This window comes from Charadrius vociferus, unplaced genomic scaffold (genome assembly GCF_000708025.1).
Source record: "Charadrius vociferus isolate BGI_N301 unplaced genomic scaffold, ASM70802v2 scaffold14, whole genome shotgun sequence".
NCBI classification, from domain to species: Eukaryota; Metazoa; Chordata; class Aves; order Charadriiformes; family Charadriidae; genus Charadrius; species Charadrius vociferus.
This window is the reverse complement of record NW_009648876.1, coordinates 364823-389173: the sequence shown is the minus strand read 5'-3', so window position 1 is coordinate 389173 and position 24351 is coordinate 364823. Positions and strand designations below refer to the sequence as shown.

Below are 24351 nucleotides of genomic sequence, written 5' to 3'. Positions count from 1 at the left end.
GAAAAGAGTACTTTAATAAGAATATCAATATTTGTACATCCAACTGGAATTTTCAGTCAGAGATTTGTCACAAAAAAGGCCCCAAAAATAACAAAGTGTTTTTCAATGCTATATTTTCTTATTCATGTTCCTGTACACAACACCAGTTCTAACAAATCAGAATTGTTTTGAAGTGACGTGATAAAGCAAAACCTGTTTGAGATTAAACTAATAAAATACAATCTGATAAACAAACACATTTTTAACAGAATTAATAATAATCAGGGTTAAGAGACGTTAATACGAATTATTTTCTTTTTTGGACAAGTATGGGATTATATAATAGTACCAAGAAAATATTTTCTGATGTATTTGCTGTACAACCTGTTCTGCTATTATTGACAACGTCCATGTAGACGGGCTGCAATTAAAAATCTAGCCATATTACTCAATTCAGCAGTAGCTGGCCATCTTAGAATGTTAGTGGATGTAGAGACACACTCCCAAAAGTCAGAAGTACTGCCAAAATCCACACAGACTTCTTTATTTCACCTTTATGTAGTTTAATATCTTTACCTTTGTCCTTAAATCTTTTTTCTTTCAAACTTAATGCCATACACATTTGGAGCAGAGGACAAAAACGAAAATGTGTAAAATTATGAAGACTGGCCCATTTTTTAAAAAAGAAGCATTGACTTTAAAAAGCTGGAAGAAACCCCACATTCATAGATGTCTTAGTATTCTTCATATTCTTAAAATACGGCATGTGCAATATATTCACAGTATGTTGTGTAAATTAACTTGAACTGGGGCAGCTGAGAAAAACCCATTACACTAGATCAAAGAAACTAATTATTTTACTTTTTACTTAGAGTTACAAGGAACAAAAGCTTCTTCATTTTTCTGTGAAAAACAAAACCCAGTTTTAATCATATGTATGTTAACATCATTAAGATGAATAAAAACGTTGATAATTTTTTCAAAATGTTCTTCCTGATACAGTGAATTTAACCGTGATACTTTACTGCATTACATCTCGTTATATCAAGACTCACATAAGCGTAAGTAATATAGGTGAAGTATCATAAATCTACAAAAGAGGCTCCAAAACAATTAATAGCTATTACAATATCAATCATCATCGGTGGTTTTTACTTTTATCTTGCTTTCTAGTTAGCTGTCTTCCTTACACTGTCAGTTCAGTTAGAATATTTCACCTACACCTCACAATATGCCGAAAGGAAGTAGACTCATGCTGTGAAAAGCTGGTAATTTTATTGGGTTCCTCTACCTTTAAAAAATCTGTTACTTGGCCAAGTCTGGTTTCTGAAATCCTTTTTTGCAGGGAAATTGAGGCAAACATTTTTATGTGGCCTATGGTGTCTGCTCACAACAAGAAGAATTTATATACACAAGGATCATTAGTGCAGGGTTGCACCCATTAGGATATAATAACCGTCAGCTAGGACAAAAAACAGATCAGCATCATGCATTCAAACTAACACATAAAAATACTTGCCAACTACATTTCACATACTAAGAGTATTGCTTCGAATATAAACTTGTACCAAAGGTTTTTAATAGACTCACTTTTTAAAAATGAATCTAACTGTAAAAAACTGGCTGCCTACTGCACAGATTTTTCACATACTCTCTTTTATCACTTCAAAAATGTAAACTAAAGAAAAGCTGGGAATTTAAAGCATGCTGTGTGCAGTCTACATACAAATGTAGAACTTAGAGGTTACATATGAAAAAGATACTACTTCTCTTAACCAGCTCAAATACCAACAGTCTTAAGGCTGACTCTGATATACAGCCTCACTCCTACTAAACGCATTTTGGTTAAATCAGGATTTAAGTCCTGCTGACAGAGTTTACATATACTCAGCAGTATCAAACCACTTAATGTGACAATTAAACTATGAAATATGAAGAAGTCACCTTAACTGCTCCCTAATGATAACACAGAAGTATGTTATTTAAATAAAAAGACCTTGCCAAAGGTACTTTTATTTGACCTGGAAGTACTTCATTGTTTTATGTATTGCATTCTGCTGAGTAAGGCTTGATTTCATGCGAACATCAAGCCCGTCACTGAGAAATTTAAATTAAATTGTGACTGATCTAGTCAATTAGAAAATGACAACAATTGTTAAATACGAATCCCTACTTGGCAAAGCTGCCTAAAATATCTGAATCGCTCTGGTTTACTCCTGACAAATTTATATGTTCTAAACTTATTTACAGGTTTTCTCCAGCATTTAATGACCTTGCAACACAGAAAACCCCATTAGAATATACATTACAAAGCAGCACCACGGGCACAATGCAGGTTTAGAAGGCTAAGAAAGCTCAGCTCTTGCAAGAAGTCATAAGCAAAGGACTCTGGCACTAACGTTAACCTACCCACACCAGGCTGGATGCCCAAGGCAGACTCACAAAAACATATGTTGTGAATTTTCCAGAACAAAGAAAATAACTTTTAAAGAAAACTGTTTCCCAACTTCTGAGATGGGTATGCAGCTATCTGTATACTTCATGCATAGTATATAGTATATATAGAATGCATACATGTAATATTCTGTGTAGGTGGAAAAGCCACATAACTTTGGAACAAGACTTTTTAAAACCTTTATTATCTATACTTCCATGCTGCAAAATACTTCAGTTGGAAACCTAATAAAACTCTTTTCATGTAGTGCAAGAAATATTCTAAAACATTTATCTTTATCCAGAAGTCTTTCCAAAATATAACAAAGAAAGGAACTGTGAAACTATTTGTGCTGCACGATATGGTTAAAACACAAATTGGGGTTCAGAAATTCTGAGCACACTAAGGTCTGCAGATTAGAGTTGCTTTGGAATAGTTTCCCTTATATATATAAAATATAGTCTTTCAGATGCTAAGAAAAGTGCCTGGTTGACAATGATACTGTTCTCTAAAGTTTAGATGGCCATAAACCATAAATTGCACTAAGACAATGCAACCTATTCATATAACTTCTATGGCTTCTCATCAGAGGAAGACCACACAGGTTTCTAATCATCCCAGGATTACTAGAAACATAATATAGAATTAGAATGATTATTGGACTGATCATCAGTCTGGGTGAGTTAATCTGCTGTTCACATTCTTCCAATTATTTACTCCCATACGTTGACAATGGAGTAAATCCCAAAGTTGGACAAGACCAATCAAACACTTTTCAACTGATTGACTGCGTTCTTTCTAGAAAGTTGGTCCCCTCCTACAATGCCACACAAAAAGTTTTGATGCAGAGTGGCACGATAGTTATTTGCATTGCTCACCATCAGAATATCATTACTGTAACAGTATGATAAAAATATATTCCACACTTGAGGAGCAACCAAAAAAGCCCCAATAATGAAGGGGAATCTACACAAGCAGATGGCATGACCTAGGCTTTTTAACAAAATCCGTTCTAACCCATCCCATCTAAGTGTGATCAAATAGATTTCTCTAATATTTTCAAAGCATAATGTGCCTCTGCATAGATAATTTACATCATTGGTGAACACAAGAATGTTCCAAATGCACAGCAAATATACGAGGTCCCCATACGTGCTATTACAGTGCTCTGGAACAAAGAGCTCAGTAGCTCATGGGAAGCCAGTATGGACGACGTACGCTGCAGAAAAGAGTACTATTACGTGTTTTCTGGTATACTGCTATAGCTAGCTACTGTATTGGGAATTGCCTGAGTGACTGGAATGTTGCCCTACAAAAAGTCGGCCACAGTGCCCACAGAGGGTCTTCACATACAGTTATAATCAGCATTTCGCATTAGAAAGATAACTGAAACACCTCACTCTGGAGTGAGTTGTAATATTTCAACAGCAAAGCCACACAAGTAGCCTTGTGCCACAAGTTTGTCTCTCAAGCTGTAATATTTCAGCTGAACAATGACAGGGAAATTAAGGCAGAAGTGCATTGATACAAAATGGAGATTACTTCTCTAAACATTTTCCTTACCTAACAGCTGATCTCCACTATTCTTCATATCTTCTTTATAAAGGTTTTAAAAAAATTCAGAGAAGCAGCCTTGAAAATAATCTATGCACAATTTGATTATTGCCTTTTGATTTTTAAATATAAATACCAATCCAATATAGCATACGGAGACAGATTTTCTGTCTGCTTCTTCTGCTCAGGAAATGAATATTATTAATAGTGGTCTAAACAGAAACTACATTACCCTCTTCAGTACCAGATTCACCAATAAAACTACAGCACCTAGGATTTCTCCTCCTCTCCCATCTACCAAAAAGCTGAGTGTTAGGACAGGTACAGCGTGACAATGTTAACGTTCCCTCTGCATCATATAATAGCAACACTAGCCAAAATAATTATTCAGTTTTACCTTGTCTTCTCCCTAGACTGTACCCAGATACAGCAAGAATTTAAACTTATCTGCCAAGGATGAACTTCACTCTCTCAAACAAACATGTGTGGGAGATTCCCTTCCCGAAGTGTGGCAGCTGGCTCATTATCAAATGCAAACTGAAACATCTGGGTGCCAGATATGGTCACTTGCTTGTTTTGCGCTGCTGAGCTATCTAAAGATGCTGTGAAGCTATTTACTTTAATTTGAGAGGGTAATCCTATAGACACAGAAATCTCACACTATTTTAGAGGAGGATGTAATTTTTCTCGTGATTACTCTTGTTTTGTCTTCTCTACAATTTTTTATACATCTGTATGCATAAGGCCGTTTTTCTACATCTGTATTTCTGCAACTGTTACTTAAGGCAGAGTAATCAGTTGCCTATACACAGACGGTAAATTTGTTCATGCATGGCTTTTCAACAAACATGGTCAGAAAAACTTGAAATAAAATTAGAAATCCTTTGTTTTTATTTCATTTCTACTTTCTTTTGCTTCAAGTTTCTTCATTCTCTGTTGCAAGCTGCCAAAGACCATTAACTTCTCTCTTCCCTGTCTTTCACATATCGAATTATGGAATGGAAATTGGCTTGAAAAAAAAAGAATGAGTGCTTAATTTTCATGTTTCTTAGAGGTAGTTCTTTGTATATTCACTTCGTGAAAAAAAAAACAAAAAAAAAAAACTTTGACATTCGTCACCCAATGATCATATGCTTTTTTGGTTAGGTGTTGTCATGAGCTATTTAGCTTGTTATGATCTTTTTTGATTCAGTACGTTGACTAGACCAGTCTTCAAAGAAACTGACTCCTGATAGGCAGGACTGCACATAGATTTAAATTAAAAAAATACACTAGGGGATAAACACAAACTAAAAGAGAAACAAGCATAATCCTACTGTTGTCTTCATTGTAGCAGGCACTTCCAAAGATCCTCTCTACAGAACAGATGTTTTCCCTGAGTCTGGGGACTAGTCTCTGAACACAGATCTTTGATTAGTCACTCACCCTGCTTTGTAACATATTTTCAAAAGAAGTTCCACTAACAGTATTCCCAAATCCCACTTGTATCTCCTAGCTGTTTCCATAAGCAAGAGGCAGCATATCCTATTGCTGCCTTGAGCAACGCATGTGGTGACAGGCCAGTCATTTGCTACCTCAGAATAGAGAGGGTGATGAGTTACAAACTTTCCTTCAGTGACAGCACTTGTCTTGGTGTCTCTCTTCTACCAACACTCTAATTTTCATTAAACTTGTAGGACTACATTAGCTATGTCTACAACTGCAAGTAGCGTAGTCTTTAGAAATGGATTTGTAGACAGCAACAGCTGGTACTGAGGATCCAGTGTCCACACTATACATGTTCCAGGATGTTTTAACTATCTCTTCTCTGATCCTGCAGAATTTAAAGCCTGCTACAGGTGGAGACTGCTGGTGTGCTCCTAGAGCACACCTTCTCGCTTAGTTTAATTCTGAAGGCTGTCTCTGCACTCTGAGACTGCTCTGCATTGCTCTGCAAGGCAGACACAGCGAAGGGGAGAACTGGTAGATGTGATTCAAAAGTGCACTGCTGATTCAAGCTAAAATGTTAGCGTATACATACCCAAACATTTGACTTACTCTTTTCTCTTAAATTTGGTATAAATTTGTCAGAGGTTTTCAAAAACTACAGAAGTACAGCAATCAACTGAGAGAGAGAGGGAGAGAGAAAGATGTTCTATTTCAGCAGAACATCATGGCATGGAAAACAAAAAGTCATGAAAACAGCCCTGAAGATACTTTAGAATACTACCCAGTTTTTATAATACAGCTGCTATCCTATCCTATGCTGCTGTAATTCCTGACAGAAAATTATTCAGACCTTTAGTAACAACAGTTTTTTTCCATCTCTTTCCGATACCTTTCACACAATACTGGCAGGCACAAAGTTATTCCTTCTTTTCGTTCTTTTCCTCCATCCCAAGAGACATCTGTAAGCCCTTGTGCTTTTAAAGTGCTAGATGCTCAAAGGCTCTTCTGAAATTAATAATAATCAATGCCAGCAGCATCTCAACACCCTACCCAGTATTTGCATGTGATGGAGGGAAAACAATAGGAAAAAAGGAGACATCAACTTGAATTCTTCCAGCAGTTGTTTTAAATGGTGAATATTTTCCTTTTTTTAATGTGAAAAAGAAATAAACAATATCCTTAAACAATATCTTTTTAAATCCAGAACATAAGCAGAATCTGAATTACCCCAGTGTTCTGAAAAAAAGTCTGTTTCTCTACAGTTGTATTGGCAAACTCGGATAATTTCTACCAGTAATGGAATTTATACACTGTGTAGCCCTATGCTTTGAAAAATGCCATCCAGTGATCATCTTTCTGATTGCTATGTGGTAGCTGCATCAGTTTGGGATGAGCTTTTTATATTGCTAATGAAGCAAAATTTAAACATTCAACAAATACCAACTGCATGTTTGAAGCCCAAAAAGGTTTATATATAAGCCTTCCATTTAATTTTTGTCAGTGGAGGACTTGCTTAAGAAAAAGGTAGGAACTGTAAAGGAGGAATATAAAACAGTTTTGAGAAAACACTGTACTGAAAGTGCTACACGAAATGAAACGGTACAGAAGGAGTTTTACCTAATTCAACTCCGAAAATTTAGGTGAAACTTTTACATATACTGGAATATACTGGTTCTTCTGATATCTTAGAGAGGACTATATTCAGAGCCCATCTGTAATGTAAGAATATGTCTGAAGGGGGTTATGAAAAAATATGCATGCAAATACAATACATTAAATCTAAGAAACACTTACCTTGTTGAATATCCTTCATCTCCAGGTGCAAACTGGATATTAAAATTCCTACAGTTTGAGACCGCTTTCCATCCAACAATTTGATAATCTAGAAAGATGATGCAAAATGATCTGAGATCAAATGAACACTCTACAAAGGATTAATTCACATTAACAACAGAAGCTAATTTGTGAATTGAATTCAATGTCTCTCCAACCACCAAACCTTTTTATTAACTAAATGGGGTAGTAAGACCTTCATCTTATCTCTGTGCTCCGCACTTTAAAAAATGGCTGACAAATGTAAGCTTGAATTCTCACCAGGTCTAGTGAAGAACACCACCTCTTATCTGTAGGATGCTATTAAGGTGGAAAAAAGAGGCACATCAAATATTTTTATTCTGGAATACATTTTTCCCCCTTCTCCTTAAGGTGATCAGGGCTGAACTATTTAAGATACTCTGAGTACATCTCTAAGTTCCTCAGTTTGTCCGCTAGTTTGTATTTCAGTGTGAACACATTTAAGTCTGTCTATATGACAGAGGATAAATTCCTGACCAAGGAGAATTGGAGAAATGTCTTCTTATGCCCTCACAACACTATTTCTGGAACACTAGGGGCTACTGAAAGGACTTCTTTCAGCTCTTGTCATTGAATGTGTTTCTTCCACACCCTTGACACTTCACAAGGATTCAAAGATTTTATTCGCATTTTGGGTAACAGACACTTGTTAGTATAATATACTGACATTCAGATTGTAATCTTTTCAGATGTTGGGTGGGGGAGGAGAAGGAAAGGGAGGGAGGGAAATCTTGCGGAAGTTATTTTGGCTGGTTGAAATTAGTGATACTGATGTGTATCAGTCCATAAATAAAGTAATGAAAAGTAAACCATCGGAATTTTAGAAGTGTAGTTCAGATGTTAGAAATGTCAAAACCATACTTCCCACAATGTTTGAACTGTTGGTATTTCTGATTTTGATTTATGTCATAAGGAAGATATGACAGCAGCACATCACAAAATGCAATACAGACATAACTTATTCAAAATAAGAAACATTCAGATCCAAGCAGTTGGCTTACTTCATAGTGTTGATGAACAAATATTATTAAAAATACTAACTCATATGTAAAATTAAAACTAATAGCTAATTATCCCCTAAATTTATATTCCCAGTATTTGAAATATATTTAATCTATATTTATCCAAACTTAATTTTAATATCTGTGTAATACTAATATTTGGGTATTTAATAATGTAAATAAATAATTGATATCACTTATCCTTGTAATGCTCATATTGCAGACAGTTAACTGATAAAATTTATACTAACTCATACAAATGTTTCTCACCTATGCTTTATGGGATTTAGGAATATTTAACTGTGCAACTACTTAGTCATTCACTTACATAAATGTAGACTTGTAGTTGAAAAATACAGGACAAAGAGAAACGATAGTGACATTTTCACCCGAAAGTCTAAAGATAGCTATTATTGATAGAGTACTGAAATCAGACAATACATGAACAAGTTGGAATACATGCTTTCTTCAACAAAGATCTGACAGATATTTTATGTCCCTGTTGTAGGGACTTAACATTTAATGAACTTATGTTAAACTAGATGTTGCACGTTTTCTGCCAAAATTAGAAATAAAATCTATCCTGAGAATTTTTCAGCCTAAATGTACAGCTCATATGCTGGATATTAAGAAAGTAATACTACTTAAAGCATTTTCTTCAAATGAGAAAGAATTCAGGCTCTTTGTCTCCTGAGTGCACAAGCAGAAAAGATGATCTGGCTAAAAGTTACCATAAATGAATGCTCTGTAAGCATCATGTCCTGTTGACCAAGATTTTTCAGAGCAAATGTAAGTAACTGCTCAGTTTATCATGGTCATTTCTGAAGCTTTACATGAATTTGCTGAACTCCGCAGCACATTAACTTCTTACAGGGATAATTACAGGCTTGAGTAGTATGCAATTTGTATAGCATTCAATGACCTCCAAGCTGACCTTGTTCAGGGGCAAATTCATAGGTTGTCATAAACCCCATTAGACATGCCTAGTTTAAGGCAAAACCTTTCCAGGCTATAGGTGTTGTAGACAATATGACATTTGAAATCATTCTATTAAAGTATTTTTAAGTGCTAATATATTCTCCAGATATGATCAACACGAGCTCACATTGCTAAGCAAGACTTCCTCCTTAAAATATTGGTGAAAAAAAAATTAAAGAAGAGCTTGTATAATTTTTAAAAACTAAACCAGAGATTCATGTTTTAAAATGGCCAACTAACTGTATGTTCACATGCATTTTAGATAAATGTACACATGGTCACAATTACCAGGCATCAAACTAGACTCAGACTACCTGAAATAGCTTCAACCAACTGAAATCTGTAACTGAAGGCTAATATTTTATTCATTAGAGAGTAAAAATGGAGCAACAAAGCAACAGAATATCTTAAATTGGGCATAAAACTACTCTAAAAACAAAGCTGTAATGCTACGTATTACACAGGACTTTTGACATAGATTTTTAGAACCAATATGTAGCTTGAAATGTTTTGCAACGAAGATAAGTAATCAGTGGTAAAAAAAGAGAACGTATTTTCAGAGATCCTTATTTTGCCCCAAATTCTGGTTATTCTGGGGAAGTCACTGACAGGGAATTAAATATGTGTGTGAATTCCAAATGGAAAGTAGACACAGAAAAATCAGCACTTTTCCAGGTCATAAAAACCATAAGGCAAATAAAATGAAAGTTTGTAAAGACTGCATTGAACTATTTAGTCTATGCTTTTAAAAGACAAATCACTGATCACCTCTCAGCATATTGGGACTTGCTTGTAGCTGGCAGTGACAGGTAAGCAGCTAAAATCCAGCTGACGCCAGTTGATGCTGCTGTGCCAGCTGGCAGGGTTTGCCAGCTGCCTGCCGCTCCTCCAGACTATGAATGTATCATTGTAATGCTTGCAGCATCTTCTGGCTCAGGGACAGAACTGTGACTGCTGGTGCTAATTCATTTAATTCATTGATCCATAACATTATTTGCTCTGTGTGGTGTTCCCCAACTATTTCTGAATGTTATTAAGTTAGTTGATTTGCTGTACACAAGTGCTCCTTCTATATCTGTCAAATATTTCTCATCTAATTTAAAAGTGGAGACATGCTGAAGCTTGAATACATTCATAAATTATTGTCATTCCCATTAAAAGGTGTTTCTCTAATGTAGCCAGAAATGTATTTCATTAAATATTATAGGACAGACTTCACTGTTTTGTCTAACTGTAATGTCTACATTCTGTCCAGGACACTTACTGGTGCTGAAATCTGAACAGATTCAGTTTACTTTAGTGATTAAAAGCTAAATCCTTCCTCCTGCTGCTGCATGGATTCTTTCCATAATATTTAAATTTATTGAGAGAAACCATAAGCTAAAAAGCTGTCCCACATATCACAGCGTTTCCCTCCATTCTCACTCATTAACTTCTATGGTGAAGTCAACAGCCCGGACCCATAAGTAGTCTGCTGAAATCCCGTTCAAACAGAGGAAGAATAGCCTGGGCAAGAAGCAGGGTATGCCCCTCAAGCCATTCCACGTAAACACCTCAAGAGTTACCACTGAAATTTCAGAAGCCTAAGACTAGACATTACCTCTTCTATTCCTACTCAAAGGAGGAGGGCCAAGTTTAACTATTTTTTATTTAACATGGATGAACCACAGCTTTATTTTTTTATCTATTTTAAAATATTTAAATATTTTTAAATTTTTAATATTTTAAAAATATGTTAGACATGTAGTTCTATTTGCAATTCTACTGGATGCAGAAAACCCCACTATTTTTAGCCTTTTGCTGAAGGACAAGCAAAGGGCAATTTCTTAGAATAAAATATGAGGTATGAAATAAGCTAGTAAGAAACTTATTTCAATACCTTTATTCCTAGCAGAACTGTAAAAATAAAACAAAGCCACAAAATAGATATTTACCCTTTATAGATACTTTCCATATCCTACATGACTGCAGAGCTTTGTGGTAAACAAGGAAATGCCGTATTCATTCTTCCCAGTACAGCTTTTTTTTCTACTCAAGTTTGAACACTGTTTATTATCTTATGCAGACAGCTGAAGACAGTCATTGTGTTTCAGCCCTGCAAAGCTTCCAACATTTTCTGCAATATCTGCCCTTCTTGCGGAAATACAAAATTCATTAATTGTAATTCCTCATTTAGTTAGATGGACAAAAAACTTGCTGACAGACATATCCCTTTCAGTTAAAAAAATGCAATTCACTCAAAATATTGACACTCTTCTTAAATGAGAACACATGTTAATAATTATGTGAAGTCTGTTAGAGATAATAGACAACAGAAAAGCCATTATCTTTAATGTCCTCCTGCGTCTTTGAAATGATAATCGTTGCACTAAAGGGCCAAAAATGATTGATGGACTTTCATTTGGAGCATACACCTGACACAAATTACTTGACATTTATTCATTTTTTTTGTAAGATGAAGACAGAGTGGCATCACAAACATCCAACTATCCTCTTTCACAAAAAAGTATAGAAAATATTTGAGTTTTTGAGGATAAGTCAATAACAAGTGCTCAAATATACTGGAAAAACTAATGTAACTTCAAAATATGTGTGAGTCCAGCAATGGAGCTACAGAATGCACATGGAATAAATCAGAGGAAAAGAATGTTTTTTCTAAAATACCTTTTTTTTAGGCTTACCAGGTATCATAGTTTAATACATAATGAATCATGGTTTTTATTTCATTCAAAAATATATATCCTAATTCTGTATGTGGTACTACAAGAACAGATTTTGGTTCTGCAAATTTAACAGGAAGGGGCGAACCTATCGCTTGAGAAAAATTACATGTGCCTATCAGCTTAAAAATTTGCATGGATGCATACAGACAAGAAATGTTAATAGTTTAGAATGAATAAAAGCAAAATTGTTTGCAGGTAAATCTTTAGTCCTTCATCTGACATGAAAAGGTCTACAGAAGACTTCCAGAATCCAGGAAAGACGTTAGATCCTTCAAATTATATTCAAATCTATTGAAGGATGAGTTCTTTGAAAAAAAAAAACTGATTTTTTTTTTCTTCAGAAAAATAGGTTAGTTTCAACATGCTAATTGTTTTCAGTTTCGATTGTTTTCATAAACAGCTATGGACCTTAATGGCACTGTACTGAATCTACTTAGATTTGAACACTTTTGATAAATATAAATTTATAGTTGAAGTCCATTTACAATTTCATAAATATAACTTACAATGTTTTTTTTAAATAAACCATGCATTCACAGACAAAAGCTTTAATGCGAGTGTTAGTGGATAATACAATAGGCGCAGAAATCATATGTCCAGGATACTACAACTGAAATCTAAGCATGAGAAAATACAGAAATGATGATGAAAACGGCCTAGATTAACAGTTGCACTTTCAAAAGCATGTCAGTGACACTTTAAAAATAGGAGTTAAAAATATTCAAAAAGCATTTAAAGTCTAAATGTCCAATAGAATCAGTACCTAAATTGAAGTTATGTACAAAAATAACCAGGTGGATCTGGCCATTTTCCTTCTTGATTTCCAAGAAGCTGTAACTTCTATGTAATTTTAAAAGTGAGACCAACTACATGCATTTGAAAAAGTTTAACTGAAGACCAAAACACCTTACATGGCATAAATACTTTTAGATGCAATGTATTTTGCCAAGGTGCATCACACCAGTAACTTACATATTTAGATTAAGCTAACTGCACTAACCAAAACCAGAGAGCAATTTATTTGATTCATATTCAGGTGCTAATGAACTACTTTATTTTTGTCTGGTAACTTCAACTTTGCCTGCTGCAAATTCAACCACTTCAGAACTATCCTAGGAAATAAATCCCACTCCTTCTATATTTTTTTTATCCATCTGGAGTCTCTGGGAAAGTCAGGATGCAAGCAATAGCATCTTTTCCGTTCCATAGATATTGCATCCAAAAAATCACTGTATTATACTAACTCGTATAAGATTATAATGCTTTTAGCCTTACACTTCAAAAGCATTCTTATGAGAAAAGAACTACAGTTATTAATTCTTAAATATATTGCACAGTATTTTGCTCTAATATTGGAACATAACTAATATACTCATCTATATATATATACTCATCTATACAGTAAATATACTCATCTAGAGTATACTCATCTAGACAGTAAATTCTCCCCATCCAGCAAAGACAAATTCTACTCTCAAGACATAATACCTAAAAAACAAGAATATATATTTTGATCATTATCTACATAATAGTGTAGAACTTTTATTTGGAAGATTGCATATATGCAGAACAGATCAATGCACAAGAATCAGGGTTTCCTGAAACATTGCAGAGTATGTAGAGTTGGGGGAAAAAAAAAAAAAAAGTTTCTTCCAAAGCTGGTGAATTTTCCAAAGGTGTGCATGACTGAAGAAGCACAAGCAGCCACACACTTTGCAGAGATTCTAAACCCAGATAACCATTACCATAATAAACTTCAAGAATATATGTGTACCAGAAAGCTACATCTGACCTTCATGTAAACTATGTTATTTTTACATTGTATTGCTATCAAGTGAACGTACTATATTTTTCCAAAATAATTTAATATATGCCTAAAAAGAAATAAAATCACCCTTTATGTAGTCCTTTAAGAAGTTATATTACCATTACTGCTGGAAGGTTCTTAACTTTCCTTCCTTTTTTTCCCCCACATACTTGTTAGAATACCTTATTTTTTAATAACTGCATTTCAAATTCTAGTATTTACATCCTCATGTCAGGATGATAGCCTCTAGAAACTACTGTAATTCAATTAATAAATCATTTTCTGGGTGGCATGAAACCAATGAATTTGGGAATCATGAAAGCGCTTCCACTTTGAATAAACAAGGATAGCCAGCTGCTCCTGTCCATAGGACAATGGACAGAAAGTGGACTTTATGCTCTTTAATGGAGTAACAGAATCATGATTTTGGAAAGGCACTCAAAATGTCATCCAAAGCATTTCTGCATTTCAAGACAGTATCAACTATATATGCATCATTCTAAACAAATTCTCTTAAAGATTGTTAGTGCCACCATGATTTGACAATTCATGTCCCTCGTGAGCTATTATGATCCCACGATCCTTCTGCTAAACTATTACCTTATCAGTTGTACCCCTTCTTATTTTTAGGTAGCTGAATTAGTTAACTGTATTAACTTTGTGCTTAACTATATTAGGTTTGTGCTCTTCCCTGTCTTTCAGACCATATCTCTGATACATGAAAGCTTTCTAAAGGGTCAGCTCTGGTACATTCAAAGCCTCTCACAACTAGGTGGTGGCTGCAGAGTTAAGATTCCATTATCCACGTCATAAGTGAAAATACTGAGGTAACCAGACCCAGCATAGGTGCCCACAGAATCTTCAATGTAGTCTCCTATTTTGACACTGAGTATATGTATGAGTATAAATATATTCTATATTATAAATATATATTTTATAAAGTATATGTTATATTGTAAGTACGTTATATATATGACTATAAATATATATGAATATAAATATACACTCAGAATTTTCCCTTCTGAGCATGACTTTCCAAATGGTACTGGAAAACAGACCATCCCTTCCATTTATGTAGGACAAGATTTAGGTATTCCTGGCTGAAAATGGTAGATATCTATCAGCTGTAAGTAACAAAAGCACAGCATACAGTGAATATTTTAATGGGTAAGAATAGAACAAAATAAAATTTCTATAGTTTTAATGTGATGCATTCCACAGAAGCATTCATTTCACAGACTAAGCATACAGATTATTCTGACTGGTCTCACAAAAATAATAATTCTGAGAATAAATTGAATAATAATATTTTATTCTCTGCAAGAGAAATGTAAATAGATGGTAAAGAAGTCATAATTCCACAGGCCACTAATTGTTGAAGTCTCCTTAGTTTTATAAAGAAGATCCAGCTAAATGAGAAACAATTCCCCTCTAATTTGAAAGACAGAATCTTACTTCCAATTGAATAAGGAACTTGATTGTGAGGCACTGATGTAATTCTCATTCAAGGAGAAAAGTATTAAGTAATCACGTTTTAACAAGCAATCCTGCACCACCTATTGGTCTGTTATTTCTCTAAATACCAAGTAGGCCCAACTTAGTTTGTATAAGATCTTATGAAATAGGACAAAGCTTGTGCAGAGGAGAAGAGATTTAATGCAGTGAATAGGTCTGCATTAACGTATTACTAAATAAAAGAGCTTACCTACAAACCACTACTCCAGATTCTATCACTGTACCCGTATTTTGCTCTGGAAGGCTTTTTTATAGAACACGCAAAAGGAATTTACAAAGATATACAAAATGACACAGCATCAGCTAAAAATGATAACATATGATGAAACTTGTAAGATTCATATGTCTTTCTTAGTGTCTATAGAAAGCATCTTTAACCAGACTGTAAAATTCCATACACCAAGACACTTGTAGCATTGTAGATAGATACAATGACTACAGAAAAGGCAAGAAAAGTTGAGAGCTGAGAAAAAGCATGAGAAGGCACAAATGAAGCTGGCACAACTGATAGTTCTACATTAATCTACAGGAGCTTTCTGTTACTATCTACTAATAAATACTCCTGCAACTAAATAAAATGCCTCCCTACTACTGTATCGCTTGCAGCCCACCAAGATAGATCCACTGGAGCCAGTCTGCAGACATCTGGGCTTTCAGAGAGAAAAGGAAAAACACAGGACCATATAAGAGGACCAACTGTCTGTAAAAATATTCAGCGGCTACTATGAGCCCTTTAACAAGGAAAGATAGAAAGACAGAATATAAAATAAGAAAATGCTTCTATACCAAATTAAATTCAAATTTCATTTGGATTCTAAAAGCTGATTTATTTTTAATTTTTAAATTGACCAAATGACGGAAGGTTTAATACTGTTGACCATGAGATTTTGAAATTTTCACAGAAAGCCCGGCAATTCCCATGGTTTGTAACACCAAGATCATAATCCCATGAGTTTTACCAAACTAAAGAGACAGTAACAGACATAACTCTTAATTTATCTCTTAGGGAATTTGGTTTTGTATTTTCACACAGTTCTTTAAAGGAACTTTTTAAATTTCACTCATTTCAGTAAATATATCCCTAGTCTTAAAATAACAAGTTTAAATCTAGTAACAAAACAGAATGATTCAAAAAATTACATAAATAAAGAAGATATCTTTGTAAAAACCACATTGGTTTCTCACAAGAAATAGTACTTACTATACAATTATTTTCTATATTGTATAGAGTAACTATTATCCAATTCGATTTTGGATAAAGTTAAGAGAGATCATTAAAAAATTGTGCTGCTGTTGCAAATAAGTTAGTTTACAAAGCAGCAAGGAAAAAGAATAATGTAATTTCATCTTTCAGAATACAGGCCTAATTCTCTACCTGGTTTGCTATCAGACACCTGGAGAAATAGGTATATTCACATAATTGCTGAGATTTTTAAATACAAAAGTAACCACTGCATATTATTTCTCCATTAAAGTTACATTGGTTACATTCTTCAAAGTTCTTTACAAACCTGTGTTTCCTATTAAATAGTTCTGTTTGGAAGAGGTAAATTAATGAAATGTAAAAATAAATTTTAGACTGAGGGCATCAGAAATATGAACTAATGGGATTTACACAGCTGAGTACTCCATGACATAAGCACTTGAAGCATTTGTCAAGTAAAATATGTCAAAGTATTTTTCCCAGAGATGTTCATGTCTAACTTCAATCTAACATTTGAAAGACTTTTAACAATTAATGATTTCTTTATAGTGTATTCACAAATGCCAGCATGCCCCCATCCTGGCCCTATTTTTCACTTTTTGCATCACATGAGTTTGAATTTTATAAATTCTATAGCCTTATTTACACTTCTCATTAACTACTGTGCTAAGACAAAATACAGGAATTTTATGATCAATGATGTTTCTAAAGACCTGATTGCACTGATATGTATCTACGTATGTATATTTCACATCATATGTATTACAAAATTGAAAAAGGTAGATAGCATAGCTTACATACAAAGTGCCCTCTTGTGGTTCCAAGCAGGCAAACTCAACCAGATTTATGATGCAGCACATATTTAAATTGGTTTCTAATCTATAACAACGTTGTTTTATGAAAACAATATCGATCATTATTCAGCCTAGAATTCTTCCTGCAGCAAATACTACCAATGCCATTTCTTTGTCTTATCTGCACATAGTAATTGACAAGTAGAAGCTCTCTTGGTAATGGATCATGTCTGAGGCAGACAATATCTGCGCTACAATAATGACATAGTTGCTGCATGAACTTTTGGCTATTATGACTGTCCTGCCCCTTCCTGACACAGCTCTTTAACTATACCAGAAAAAAGGTTTTTGGTACTCCTTATTCAAAATGTCTAACAGTCCTACCTTTCTTCATACTTTATTTTTCCAATAAAATTCATCTCGATGGAAGAGAGGTTTTCTAGAATAACTTAATGACAGCCTTCCATTATAAATCAGTACAAGGGCAGACGTGGCCTGAAATATTGGCACTTTTAGATTCATATTAGAACTTTCATTCAGTTGTTCCATACAATATTTTTTCTACCTCACCAGGATGTGGAACTTTCATTTTCAAAGGCAAGAAATCTTCCAAGGTAATTCTCAAGCAAGAGTTGAATTGGAAATCCACCTATTTTGCTTTAAAATGAGATTTCCAAACCTATCTATTATCTGTTCGTTCAACAATAAATAAAAAGGGAGTTTTCTTAAAATGTAAAACTAAACAGTGACACAAAAAAGCAAATACAAAGAAATAATAAATACCTTTTTGGCCTTGGTTTTTTTTTCGTAAGTCTCTGATAATGGTTTTCTTTTTTCCTGAGTGCTGTCTTTGGAGAATAAATATTCAAACTCTGTGGTATCAAGTATATCAGGTTCTTCTAGTGATTCCCATAATGTTGGCATAGCAGTTTTCCTATAAAGGGAAAGGTAATAATAACATTTCCAATAAACATTTATGAAAACCCATAATAGATCTAACCATAATAGATGAAAATCCAGAATAGATTTAAAACTCAAAGCAACATGCACTGCTGCCATCCAAACAGCATTCATTCCCCACACCTTGCTCTTGTAAGGAGTCAAAATGTTTTGCAGACTACTGTACCAAAAAGTTCAGCTACTTAGTACCCATGCCTGCTAGACTACCAAAATTCATTATTTGTATCATACATTTTTTTGTACAACAACAAAACATTACAACTGGAGCTTGTGCAAATACATCTCAAGAGATTTCTGCCACTTCAGCTAGGATTAGGAGTATTTCAACAGCAGCTTTTTGAGACATTCCCAGTAATCTATTTAGACCTATAAAAATAAACAATATCACCAAATAGTGAACAAACTTTACTCCAGTGTGTTTTAAGAGCATTTGGGGTCATTTGTATCAGACTTGATTCACTTCATGTTAGCTGCAGATGTTGTATATGCTCATATTTATCTTTGTTGCAGTTCTGAGAAACTAGAGTGATTATGTGGCCTTTACTTTTGGAGACTAAACAGTATTCTGCTCCATTCAACCAACTGTAAATTTCAAATGTGGATTATCTTTACTTCTTTTTTTGCCTTCCAAAACCAGATTTAGTTTTGGAACACTTTGGAATTTGTTTACGCAATCCTCTAGTTTTATCTGGATTTGGGGAAAATACTATATAGTGCTGCAAAAAGGGCACTTCAGTTCTGAATGAGCTTTCTTTCAGAATTTCAATACTTCAGGAAAATATATGGGACAAAATTTCTGAGTGCTCTTCTTGTCTATCGGTAGAAGGTGGGCCCACTTCTTCCAGCAGATGTCACTAAAAGGCAGTGAAATTATCTGCAGTTAAAAAAAAAGTGATGCAAACCCCTATAAAACACAAATGGCTGATGTCACTAAACATGTTTTTACTAGATATAATACCCAACAAAAGGCAATACCTACCAATTTAAGGGGAACCAAAATTAATTTTTTTTTTTCAAATTTATAATTTTTTCTACAATACTCATTTATTATTGCATATGTTTAAGGAACTCTGATTTTTCCATTAGCATCTGCTGATGCAGCATATTCTGTGTCACAGGACATGCTTACAGCTCCACAGCTCCACTGTCCCTGAGATCGGCTGTAGTATCAGTCACACTGAAGAATGAAGGATTCTTTCTGGCTCTGTAACAAGAACTTTCAAGTACTGGATAGCTGCTGATCTGAGCAGCAGACCCTTGAAGAAGTTTCCAGTTCTAGCGCAGACCATGAAAATACTGGACCATTGCATCTGGCAACCAGCAGTCCATCAGAAAGCTGTGACTTAGACCTTATCTTGCGTTCAGCAAAAGCTTGATGAACCAGCAGCATTTCAGAGCAAACATTTTGATTTCAGTGAATCGATAGGAAGAATTACAATAACATTTATTTATGGACCACCTATGCATTCACTATGAAACAATCTTTCGCTAGTAATTTTGGGTAGGTAAAAACAAAACTTACTGCTCCAAAATATTTCAATGCCTTTACTTCTGAATCATTGAAAGAATACAACTGACATACACCTTATATAAAATATTAACACCTTACAACGCTTTATTATGCCAGAATAATGATTCTTTCTCATCAAAATAAATTTAGATAAAAAGCTGTAAACTAAAATAAAACTCATATTTAAATACATTTAAAAGCAGATATTTACTTTAACAGTGTTTAACTATAATCATTAAAATAACTTAAAAGATTAAGAAGAATAATAAATAATTTTCAATACTCAAATAAATAATTTATAGCAACTCATTCTAATTAATCTATAATAAATCATATTTTGTATATTTCATAACACATACCAATATAGTCACAGTATATAACAGAATGTAATAGTGTGTATATAGTATAGAATATATATTATATTATGTTATGACTATAAGTCATAAGTAATAATATAATGTATTCTTTTTTTAATAAACTTATCATTTTAGTGACTGCACTTATGCTAAAATAATTTTGAACACCGATCATAATGATTTCAATTTTAAGACCCAAATAATCATGTAATTTCTTCATTTGTATAAAACAGGACCTGGATTTTATTTCATGATTCTAGCAACTCCTTGTTAAACTAGAATTAGTCTGTTTTGCTTAAGCATCCCCCAAAAATACTTTTTGAGCCAACCCTCTTAATGGAGCTCTACGTTCCATTAACAAACACTTGAAGCAAAGTTAGAATTAGCCAAAATCCCAAAAAGAGCAGCTGAGCAGCACTGAAACCACATACCACTGTGGCAGTAAGGTACGCATGCTGTCCCAGAAAGTGTAAATGGGAGTACTTCTTTTCTCCTGCCAGCTGAATAAATGGATAGCATAAAAAAAGTTGTGGGATCATTTAAAAAAGACTGTTGAAAAATTGTTTATTTACGCCTGTTCAAAAATGATCTCTTATAAACAAATGAATAAACCAATATGTTTCATAGTAGCTTTGGATTTGCTACAACAGTATATACTATTAGAGTGCTATCATAGAATCAGAAGTGACCTTTAAAGATCATCTAGTCCTGCACATCTTTCACTAGACCAGGTTGCTCAAAATCCCATCCAACCTGACCTTGAAACCTTCCAATGATGAGGCATCCACAGCTTCTCTGGGGAACCCGTTCCTGTGTCTCACCAACCCTGTTGTAAAAAATTTCTTCCTTATATGAAATCTAATTCTACCTCCTTTCAGTTTAAAACTATTGTTCCTTGTCCTGTCACTATTGTCCTTGGTAAAAAAACCACCTTTCTCCACCTTTCTCATAAGCCCCCTTTATATATTGAAAGGCTGCAATAAGGTGACTCCCCCCCGAGCCTTTTCTCCAGGGTGAACAACCCCAACTCTCTCAGCCTGTCCTCATAGAAGAGGTGCTCCAGCCCTCTGACCATTTTCATGGCTCTCCTCTGGACCCACTCTAACAGGTCCATGTCTTTCTTGTACTGGGGGCCCCAGAGCTGGATGCAGTACTCTAGGTGGGGTCTCACAACAGCAAGTAGAGGGGTAGCATCACCTCCCCTAACCTGCTGGCCATGCTTCTGTTACCGCAGTCCAGAATATGGCTTTCTGGACTTCAAGCTCACTTTGCCAGCTAATGTCCAATTTTTCATCCACCAGTATCCCTAAGTTCTCCTCTGCAGGGTTGCTCTCAAGCCATTCATCCCCTAGTCTGTATTGATATTAGGAATTGCCCCAACTCAGGTGCAGGACATTGCACTTGACCTGTTTGAACTTCATGGGGTTTGCATGGGCCCACTCCTCAAGCCTGTCAAGGTCCCTCTCGCTGGCATCCCTTCCCTCAAGCGTATCTAGTGGTTTATCCCAGCACTAAACCACAATAAGATTGGTTATTTATTTATTTATTTATTTATTTAAGCTACAGAGGTCTCTATCAGTACTGAGACTCCTCCATAATGGATGCTTCATGCTACAGGTTCCTGAGCTGCATGTATTTATACATATGCTCTACTTTTCCTGCTCTGACAGAATTATACACAGAGCTTAAGTTCCAGTTTAACTGTTTCTAGAATTAGAATCAGAGGATGACACAACATAGTGCTCTGAAGATGGTATCACCTGAAGTGACTGGAAAGCAAAAATGAAAATCTAAGTTCTCACCTGACCAAACTTTAACATTTCACTTCTAATTCTAATTAAGATTTCAAAAAATAAATCTTTCTAACTTCTCGGCTACCTTTTTCCTCTTTAATGCTAAGGCTAGGAACCACCTTGTCACTAGAGGTGTCCATGGAGTACTTGGATTTTTGGGAAAAAAATGACAAATTTTTTTTGTTATAATGCACACAATTTTCATTTATAATGCATATGCTTTTAATTTGTATTTGATATTTTAAAATAATTTCTTATGAGCTATTTTTAGACTTCTAGAACTGATCCATTTTTTTCTTAAAACATGTAAATTACATGCCTCTACACTGATTTGCTATAAATAGCAAATAAATACATCTTACCTGCTGCCTTGTAATTGTATCCGTGTCCAATACAAAGGCTTCATGGGACGGCTAGGTTCAATGGCAGGTTTTCGAGGGCCTTGGTTGGAAGATAAAGTGCTATTAAAAAAGAACCCAGACCCAGGAGGTGGAGGGGGTGGAGGTAACCCAGATCCAGGCAGTGGAGGAGGAACAGGAGGTCCCAGCCCTGGAAGCGGTGGTGGTGGTGGTGGCGGTGCTTGAAAATTCCTACAGCCTTCAGAAAGTGGAGGTGGCAGTGGTGGACCAGATCCAAACTGAGATGTTAGTGAAGTCGGATCCATTGGCAAAGGTGGTGGTGGAGGAACTAAACCTGGTAGTGAAGAATCAGGAAGGGGAGGAGGAGGTGGTGGTGGTGGCGGTGGTGGTGGTGGTGGAGGAGGCAGCATTTGTTTTGGTTGACACGATAAGACACTTTCTGAAGACTGTACATTGTAATTTTCCTTATTTTCACTTTGGGCAGAAATACTATGTGACAAAGAAGAAATATTAAGCTTTTTGGGTACTATTTGGTTATTTTTCACAGCTCTGTTTTCTTCTTCACTAGGCTTTATGAAAGTTTCTCTGTCAGTCTGTATACATACATTTCGGTATGTCTTTGGTGGGTTATCATCTTCTGTAGAAACACCAATATCCTTTGCTTTTTCATTTCTTCTGTTTAATTTATTATCGAGTTCATTCTTCAGATGTGCAATGGTTTCCTCAAGCTGAGCAGTTGATACGGCGTGTTCTCCACGAATGTGGAATACCCTGAGTTCAAACTGAGACTGCAGAACAACAACAACAACAAGAAAATCCTTAGTGCAAATATTTTTCTAAAGCGTTTATTTTGTAGTAATTAAAAATCTTCCCATTTAGACTATGTTCTTACGTTAAGCAAACCATAATGACAGAAACACTTGAGTATTAGGTCAGAGCTAGTAGTTTACAGCATTAATTAATATCCAAGTCATGCATGTGTAGCTTATTGTCACAAATAGTAGTGTAATATACTGTAATTTTATATCATACTAAGAAGCTTGGATAGATACGCAAACAATATACATTACTTCTTATAGGAGTATGACCAGCTTGCGTTCTAATCAATTTGTTAAAATAAAGTCAAAAATAAACAATCTAAAAATACTGGATACAAAATGCTCCTTTCCTATACTGGAAAGTTAAAAGGTGAAAAATAAAATTTAAGCTCTTGCAAAGATAATAAAACAGAGATTTGTATTGGAAAACAACCCAATTTCTTTTAGTTTTATAGAAGAACTAGGACCAATATGTACTAATATGGCTTTTTTCTTTTCCTACTGTTACTCTGTCAAAGTTTGTTGTTGCTCAGCTTAATTATTAGTTCAGTTCAACTATCACAAGATTTTCTGCCATCTGAATTGCTCCAAAGCAATCACCTTTCTTTTTAAACTCAGCATACTGATCCATAAATGAGGTAATGAAGTAAGTTTGCCTTAGGGAATTTAGCTATTTTGTTTATCATAGTATCTTGCCCCTATCAGACATCAAAAACTCCCTGACAGAACAGTTTACTTTGAATCTTAAAGATTTTCCCAGCAGTAAATCTGAAGTCACCTTAAAAACACACTGTAAAACAAGCACAGTATTTAACAAAACTACTTATTACATTCAACTGGGCATGAAAGCAACTATGGTAGTATTATAAACCTTTTCAACTACAGATCTTCAGTCTTTAATTTACAACATAAAATTGGCAGTTTAAATTCAAAATTATATTTGAGGTGGTAGTTTTATGCTTTGCCTTGCTTTTTAATTTTGTATTTTCAAAATTATTTTCTGTTAATAAAAATAATGAAATTATTAACATAAACAGGAATAAAAGCTAAAATCACTAAGCACAAAAAAGAAAAGCAGATTTAACAAAAATGACACATTGGGAATCTGTGTTGAACATCTCATCTAATGGAAAAGATCAGTCTCATCCAACTGACTGCAATATAAAAGAGCAATAAGTAATAAACCAAGTTTTTATTTTAATTACCTTACATCTCAAAACAAATCTTTTTCACCAAAATAAGATTAAGTAATATTGAAACCTTTTCAGTTTACATAACTATGAC

At 34.6% G+C, this 24351-nt stretch overlaps 1 protein-coding gene across 1 annotated transcript in view; it reads right to left on the bottom strand.

Annotated features, from left to right (window-relative positions):
• Positions 1 to 24351, bottom strand: part of FMN1 (formin 1) — a 139783-nt gene that overhangs the window by 68786 nt on the left and 46646 nt on the right. The window contains exons 4-6 of the mRNA XM_009886913.1: positions 22253 to 23037; positions 18055 to 18205; positions 7190 to 7277 (exon numbers count right to left, since the gene is read on the bottom strand). Coding sequence (XP_009885215.1) covers positions 7190 to 7277; positions 18055 to 18205; positions 22253 to 23037 — 1024 coding nt within the window. The remainder of the gene's footprint in view (positions 1 to 7189; positions 7278 to 18054; positions 18206 to 22252; positions 23038 to 24351) is intronic.